The following is an 8,626-nucleotide window of genomic DNA, read 5'->3' on the forward strand; positions in this document are numbered from 1 at the left end:
TATATTAATTTTCTATTTAAATTTTAATTTTATTAGATAAATTGATATCTATTACTAAACTATATTAATTAACTTTTATAGTAGATAATTCTAAAAATAATTTAAAAATTTTAATTAAAAAAATTGAAAAATTGATACTTATTGTTATATGAGAAATATCTTGATTATGGATCATTTATGAATTATAATTATAACTTTATATATATATATATATATATATATATATATATATATATATATATATATATATATATAATTCTTATAGAAAAAAATTACCACAAAAATTTTTATTTTTCTATGGATATAGGATTTATTATCATTATTTTATATCGAGAACTTTTATCCATATTGATTTACTTCTTATTTTGAGAGGTATATTTTGCTTGAGCTTTTATTATTTTTATTTTTTCACTTTGTTTCAATGGTAAATTTTATTTTTGCATTCCATTTCAATAAATTTTTTATACTATTTATTCATTTCGTTTACATACATATTATAATCTTTAATATTAAATAAATAAAAAGCACATACTGTATTTATCTTTTTTTCAATAACTTATTATCACTTTTATCATTTTACAAAAAAATAATCAACCATATTAAAAATAAAAAATAAAAAAAGAGTAACTATAACAAGTACAAACATGCAACGCACGATAAATACTAGTCATAATCCAACTTTCTAGACTTTAGTCGACAACTTCTTTTACAGTAATTTTACCATTTTAATTAGATCAAAGCATTATTTTTATTAGTTATGGTTATAGTGTGCAGTAAGATAATCTATATATTAATTTTTAGAGGTTAAAGAAATGTTTAATGAAATATTTTTCACTTAACATTTAACATTTTATAATAATTAATGAATAATTTTTGACACTTGTGTCCATTACTTTTTTTATAAAATTTACAAGCCCTCTAACATAAAACCGTTCTTTTTATTTATTTATTTATCATTTTACATCTAAAATGATAAAATGATAAAATGGTTACTTTTACTGAACACTTTCACTTTAAATTGTTAACAACTAATAACTAATCTTTAACGGTTAAGGCTATAAAATAACTAACAAATATTAGAACACCATAGTCAAAAATATATATTACTTGCTAAAACTAAGAAATTCCAAATAAAGAAAATTAGAGTGTGAAAAATGTATTAACAAATCAAAGGATGTAAAATCAATATATAAAAATCAATATATATGATTTCTTTTTCAAAAAAGACATTAAATACTAAAATAAACATTCTACATAATATTTTTCTTTACTACCGTTAGACAATAAAATCCAAAGGAGCATAAATGCTAAAGCTTTTTTTTTTTCAATATTAGGAGAGAGGATTTGAACATGGATGGATTTTATTGTTAGAGTATATATGCACTTACTAGTAAACGATATTTTGGTGTGCACTAAAGCAATTAGTTGAATTATATGTTTGCACATCTTAAAACACTAATATTTTTAAGAACTTACAACTAGGGATGAAAGCCGGGTGGGTATCTGCGAATTTTAAACTATTTGTAACCGTATTTATTTAAAGTTTTACTACTTGTATCCGTTTTAAAACTGTTTAAATATCTATTTAGTACCTGTACGAACCTGTTTAAAATTTTACTATTCACATTCGTCCAAAAACGCGTTTAAAGTACCCCTTAAACAGATAGAGTTTACATCCATTTTAAACTATCCAAACCCAAACATATTTAAAATGCATTTTTCACTAATAAATGGGTAGGGTACCATGGGAATTCATGACCAAAATCGTTTATTATAACAGGTGATGGGTAGCAGGTATCCAGAATCTAATACGCGTATCATATCTGTATCCATTACGAATAGTAATTTCACGTCTAAAACTTATTTATAACTATCCGTAGGCTAGGATCCTAAAATACCCGTCTCACTTCTATCCCCACTTACAGCTCTATTTACTTAATATTGATGGTCTTAAGAACAAACCATTTAAGTTTTTATTTTTTATTTTTTGAAATGTGGGATTATTTGAATTAGTTATATCACTGTGATAGCTTCCTAATAATAATTTCTCTCTTTCCTAGTAATGAAATTAAAATTTTGGTCAATGTTTTTGAAAGATCATCTTCCTGGCATTGACATTATTTTTTCAGACTCCCAAATTTCGGTTAATGTTTTAAATTTTAAATGTTTAGATTTTTCCATTTTCGGCCTAATGATTTTGGATTGTAAGCAAATTTTAGGTAATATGCTTGATACTAAAATCAAGCAGGTTCAAAGATATGTAAATATGTGAGCTCGTTCTATTACAAGAGCATTCATTTGGTACGCTTGTCTCCATAATGGAATAGCATCTCAGAATTGTGCTTCTGAACTTTATAGTCTGAATTAATGAAGTTTGTTTTTCCCTTTAAAAAAAAAACTCTAACCTTTTATTTCCCCTATTGAGTTGTCCTTCTGGAATTCTTATTTTGAAAGAATCGAAGAATTTAGATTTAATAAACAACTAATATCTTAGCTTATGTTAAGAAACATTTATGATTTAATTATTAAATCCTTAATATATTTGGTTTTTTTTTTTTTTTTTTTTTTTTTGTTTGTTTGAAGGTATCCTTAATATATTTCGTTAATAATATAATAATCAAACATATATACATCATAATTTAAAATTATTATAATGATAAGTGAGTTTGTTTAGAAATGCAATTCAAATTTCATAGATGTAAAAATATTTCTGTCCTAATCAAAATATATTCAAAGAATTCTTATTTTGAGAATTGTCTATGCATTAGATAAGATCCGTTTGGAAAAAAAATAATAACTACTGGCTTAATTAATATTTTTCATATTAAAACCAAAAAAAAATGATCTATAGTTGTGACTGAGCCATGAAGGGAAGCTAAATTAAACAATAGACCCAAAAATGCAAGCATACAAACTGCCCTTGTCCTCAGTGCCCTACCACAGGCCAAAAACCCCACTACCTTCCTCCAATCTCCCATCATTTTCATTTTAAATGAACTCAACATGTTCAATACTCCTAATAATTTTTTTTTAACTCCTTTTTAAGTAGAAAATTTAACATAAATTGGCATGTGGAAACACCCATTGCATTTCTTAATTCAATTCCAATTTCCTCCCAACACAATCACCCAAGCAATGAACTCTTTCTTCCCTTAAACCAATAAAGACACATAGAATCCCTTTTGACTCTCTGTTTCTCTATTTTGATGTCCTTAAAATTATATAACAGAAAATCCAAGAGAGAGAGTTTCTTTGTCTTTCTTTTTGTTTTCTGCATGAAGCAGAGTACTCTGTTCTGCTTCACTTTCCTCTGTTACAATGAAGTATATAAGAACCAAAAGCTTGAAAAGGCTTTTTTCATTAAAAAGGCAAGGACTTGAAGAGGGAATCACCATTGAAGGAGAAAAAAAGCTTGTTCAAGAAACAGAGCATTCTTCAAAACCCACTTGGAGGTGTTTCTCCTATGAAGAAATACTTGAAGCCACAAACGGTTTTAACCCAGGTTTAACATATACTTAGTTTTTTTTATGATCCTTTGCTAGTTTTTATGTTTTAATGTGATTTTTTTTTGCTAAAATTTGTGTTTATGTTATATGGGTTTTAGAGAACATTGTGGGTAAAGGAGGCTATGCAGAGGTTTACAAAGGAGAACTAAGAGATGGAGAAAAAATTGCAATAAAAAGGCTAACAAAAGCTTGTAATGATGAAAGAAAAGAAAAGGAGTTTCTTACAGAGATTGGGACAATTGGTCATGTTTGTCATCCAAACGTGTTATCTTTATTAGGTTGTTGTACCGATAATGGCCTTTATCTCATCTTCCATTTCTCCCCTCGAGGCTCTGTTGCTTCTCTTCTTCATGGTAAATAACACATTTTTGAGTTTTTTTTTTACTATAATTAGTTTAATTCCTTTCTGTGTTTTTCTTGTTTTAAGATCTTTCTAATAAATTCTTGTTCTAGATCAAAATTGTCCAGTTTTGGATTGGAAAATAAGGTACAAGATTGCTATTGGAACAGCTAAAGGGCTTAATTACCTGCATAAAGGATGTCAAAGAAGGATTATTCACCGTGACATTAAATCTTCAAATATTCTACTGACAGCTGATTTTGAACCATTGGTAAGGCATCCCATTTGGAATTAGTCTTTTCTTTTTGTAAAAAAAATTATTTTAATCCAATCTTGATTTTAACATTAGTGTTCTTTGTTTCAATGTGATAATAGATATCTGATTTTGGATTGGCAAAATGGCTTCCATCACAATGGTCTCACCATTCAATTGCTCCTATTGAAGGAACTTTTGGGTATGTAATGGTTTTTTTTTTTTCCTCTTCTTCAACTAAGATTTCAATTTACAAATCATGAAACACTAAATCAAACTTCGTTAGTATTTATTTTTAACTAGGTTCTACCTATTAGTTTTGATTCAGTGATATCAGGATGGTGAAGTTGCTGAGTTAGAATTATAGTCTGAAGTCAAATTAATTAAAAAAATTTATGGATTTTTGATGGAAAAAATTTGCAAATTTTCTTTGATAGGCACTTAGCACCAGAGTACTATATGCATGGAATAGTGGATGAGAAAACAGATGTATTTGCATTTGGAGTCTTTTTGTTAGAAATCATTTCTGGAAGGAAACCAGTAGATGGGTCTCACCAAAGCATACACAGCTGGGTAAGGTTACCAATTTTGAGACTTGTCATTTTTATTACATTTAATTACCAATTCCTTCCCAGTTAATTACGTAATCTACCAATTGCAGATTTTGGTAATTAATAGTAATTAAACCCTCAAACATTGACTTTTAACAGGCTAAACCAATATTAAACCAAGGAGAGATTGAAAGCCTTGTAGATCCAAGACTTGGGGGGTCCTATGATCCTACTCAGCTGAAAAGACTTGCCTTTGCTGCTTCTCTTTGTATTAGAGCATCTTCCACGTGGCGCCCTACCATTAATCAGGTAGCTTAGCTGTTCTTGACAATAATCTTTACTTCATTTTCTATCACACACGACAAAGTTTTGCTAGTTTGATCATCTAGTCATATATATTTATTACATTTCAATTATTATCATAAATTAAATTAATAACAAATAATATAATAATAATAATAATAATAATTACCAAAGATTGCACATATTGTATGATGATTTCATTTTAAGATTGCCCATACTCTTAGTCCTTGTGTCAGCTAATATGTTTATTTTAAGGGTAAATTTACTATTACATCCCTCAAATTTATAATAATTTACATATTTATATTTACTGTTTTAAAATTAATATTTTTAGTCTTTAAAGTTTATTAATGATCCAACTATCACTCTTTGCTTGTAAAATCATTAAGTTTTAGAGAAAGATTTTGAATTCTTGTACTATATTTTTTGCCCATAATATTTTAGTTTATATAAGATTTTGATCCCTTAAAGCATTTACTTTATTTCTTGAGTCAAGGTGTGTGCAATTGGTTTGATTCAAACCAACCAAACTGAGTCAACCGCATAAGTGAAATTTTTGTACGAAAAATTAAACTGAATCAAATTGTTTATAAAACAGAATCGAATTGAACCAGTTTGATTTGATTCAGTTTTAGTTTTGAGTTAAATCAATATGATTTTTGGAATTTTTAAACAACCAAATTGGATCAAGAAGTTTGTTTCTATTAAAACTAAAATTGAACCGAAGTTTTTAAAACCAAATCGAACCATACTAGTTGATTCAGTCAGTTTTACTGATTATTGTATAACTCTACTCTGAGTTATGACATAATAAAATAAATGAGGCCTCGCAATTTTGCATATTATATTGAAATTAGTTTAAAAAATTAATTCAAACAATATAGAATAAAATACTAATTATGAAAATCTCACGGACGTTATAGTTCACCCTTATTTAATATTCTTAAATAATTTAGCTTCCCGTGTTTTTGAAGCTTAGAATTTTCATAACAGATATGTTGATCTTAAATTAAGTGGTCCATCATAATTTTATCTGCATAAAATAAGAGTTAGGTTCAAATGTCCCACCACTTTGTCTTGTTACGCATTAGAAAATTTTTCCCATGCTGCAATTTTCATGATGACAAAGTAAATTAAGCTTCTTGATAAGGATCACTGCATCACAAATAATTCTGTTTGTGTTCTTGATTCCAATTATTACTATCTCTTAGTTGACTGGTTAAGTGATCATTCAACACTATGCAAATAAGTTTCTAGTGTTTAATGATCCAATTAGAATGTGCAAATAGACCATTCGGTTCGATCAGACTTTATTTTTCTTTGAAATCGAATTAACCTAAAGTAAGCTTGGAAATCAACTAAACCGGTTGGTTTGGTTAAACGTTTCGTCTTTACTTAGAAAATAAATGTTATTTAATAGCTTATCCAAATACTGAAAATCGAAACCGAAACTAAAAACTAATCATAATCCTCACTATATATCTAATCCTTAAACATATAAGTTATCTTACATTTAGGTTGTATTCGAAAATAGCTTTTTAAGTAACTTTTAGCGTTTTGACTAAACGCTATTTTGTATAATATTCAATAATACAACATTTGAATTAACTTTTAGAAATTAAAATAATATTTTATAAAGTGTTACTTTTATAACGTTTAACTTTTAATATTTTATGAAAATCTATTTAAACAGTTACTATCTATTCAAATATCTACCAAAACATTACGGAACAAAATTCCTTATTCCATTATGGATTACTATCGCCATCCTAAATGTTGCAATTCATCTTCACAAGTATTTGCTATAAAATATCTTAATTAGTTGTTCACTTTTTTGTTTTTTTTGGCTTTTGCGATCTGGCTAGCTATTGCTTGTTATGACTTTGCATATCATTTTCACTAGTAGCTAAGAAGAATGCAACATATAAACTTAGATTTAGTCCAATTATTAGGCAATGGTAGATAGGTATGAAATGTAATTGTGCATTCTCACGCCATGATAAATAGTTAGAGGATGTCCTATCCTACCTACTACCTATATCTATATGCTATTAACCCATTAAATATGGGTCTCCCATGTGATTAGTGGAAAACAACTCTTGGTTTGGATTCTTAGAATTTCAATCTGTAATATTCTGTCATAATTTTTTAAAATAATGTTAGGTTTAGAATTTTAGAAATCACAACCGAATATATATATATATATATACATCCAATAAATTTAATAAATAAAATTTGCCTATATTTGATTTATGGATTCAGTTATGTACCAAACCAATCATAATCGAGATTTTTAAAAATTTTCACTTTATCATTTTTTTATCTGTGGGCATAAATAAAATTAGGGATTTTTTTTTCTTCAGATGTAGTTTTTCTCAAAAAATGTGAGAAGTGTTATGTTTTGAATTTTTAGAATCTGTTTGGTAAAATTAGCTGTTTTGATAGTTGTTAGCTGTTTTAGTAGTTTTTCATAAAACGCTAAGAATTAAACATTACAAAGTTAGTAAAAAGCTACTTTAATCTTTAAAAGATAATGCAAACGTCATATTATTAAACATTATAAAATATAGCATTTTGATTGGAACTAGTACTCAAAAAATTGTTGCCGGACACAACTTTATCCTTTTGACAATACAGTTTTAATCAATTTGGAAAATCTAAAGGACAATTTATTTTAAATGACAATCAATTATGGACATAGTGTAAAAGGAATGAATATACAATCTTATTGATCTCTTGTACATTGGCAGGTCTTAGAAGTAATGGAAGAGGAAGAAATGGATAAAGAGAGATGGAAGATGCCAGAGGAAGAAGAGCAAGAAGAAGAATTTTTGGGATTTGAAGATTTAGAATATGAATGTGATACTTCCTTCTCTATTTCTCCTCGAGATTCAATCTCTACAAGGAGTTCTTTGACAATTGTAAGTTAGGAGGATTTAAATAAATCCTAACCACAAACTTTTGTCGGCATGTAAATATATACATATATGTGTACGTGTCATTATAAATCAAACTGTTTATCTACAGAGTACTTTCCAATGCAATGATTATCAGTTAACATTGATATACACGGTTATCTCACCACTTTTAGACATTTATTATTTTTTTTTTCTAACCTATTATTTGTTACGTGACAACATCTCCGATTGGATTGGCAGTCCAATCAATCACAATTTTTTTTTTCTTTTAAATTCTAAGAAAGAAAAACTCAAGTTAAATTATTTATGAATTGTTAATTATTGAGGAAAATAAAAATTAGATGTCAAATTTGTTCAAATTTGCATTTTCTCTCAACTACTATGTGAGTCCTTACTCAATTAAATTTATCATGTGGGTAATCTATTGAAATCACTCTAATATTATTAGAATATAAATAATAATTATTAATATTGTTCAAAAAGTTTTACTATTTTATTTTTTTTAAATATACAACAATGACATTTAATTATAATAATATTTCTTATTTTAATACAATTTTACTAATTTTAGTTTATTTTAATTCACATATATGGTTTTTCACCTAAAAGCCTTATTTAAAACAAATACATTAAGATCCTAAATATATATATATATATATAAATTACAATATTAAAACTTACAAAACAAAATATTAGAATTGAAATAAATTATCACCCAGTACTTGCCATTCATCCATTTATCCATTCTTCTATCC

At 26.8% G+C, this 8,626-nt stretch overlaps 1 protein-coding gene across 1 annotated transcript; it reads left to right on the forward strand.

Moving 5' to 3' along the window:
- The first annotated feature begins 2,921 nt into the window (after window positions 1-2,921).
- Window positions 2,922-8,021, forward strand: LOC105636445 (Protein kinase superfamily protein). Its single transcript, XM_012219718.4, has 7 exons — window positions 2,922-3,502; window positions 3,605-3,859; window positions 3,960-4,117; window positions 4,222-4,301; window positions 4,537-4,672; window positions 4,810-4,959; window positions 7,704-8,021. The coding sequence occupies exons 1-7, from the start codon at window positions 3,319-3,321 to the stop codon at window positions 7,881-7,883; spliced, it is 1,143 nt and encodes a 380-aa protein (XP_012075108.1). The 5' UTR covers window positions 2,922-3,318; the 3' UTR covers window positions 7,884-8,021.
- The last annotated feature ends 605 nt before the right edge of the window (window positions 8,022-8,626 follow it).

The sequence above is a fragment of the Jatropha curcas genome, chromosome 8, assembly GCF_041381405.1.
Source record: "Jatropha curcas cultivar XTBG-Jc1 chromosome 8, XTBG_Jcur_1.0, whole genome shotgun sequence".
Lineage (NCBI taxonomy): Eukaryota > Viridiplantae > Streptophyta > Magnoliopsida > Malpighiales > Euphorbiaceae > Jatropha > Jatropha curcas.

Bases quoted from the DNA above. Each gene is read 5' to 3' on its own strand.
- LOC105636445 (XM_012219718.4), top strand. From the start codon at position 3,319: ATGAAGTATATAAGAACCAAAAGCTTGAAAAGGCTTTTTTCATTAAAA. The intron at 3,503-3,604 runs GTTTAACATATA...TATGGGTTTTAG, and splicing joins CACAAACGGTTTTAACCCAG to AGAACATTGTGGGTAAAGGA. The intron at 4,960-7,703 runs GTAGCTTAGCTG...GTACATTGGCAG, and splicing joins GGCGCCCTACCATTAATCAG to GTCTTAGAAGTAATGGAAGA.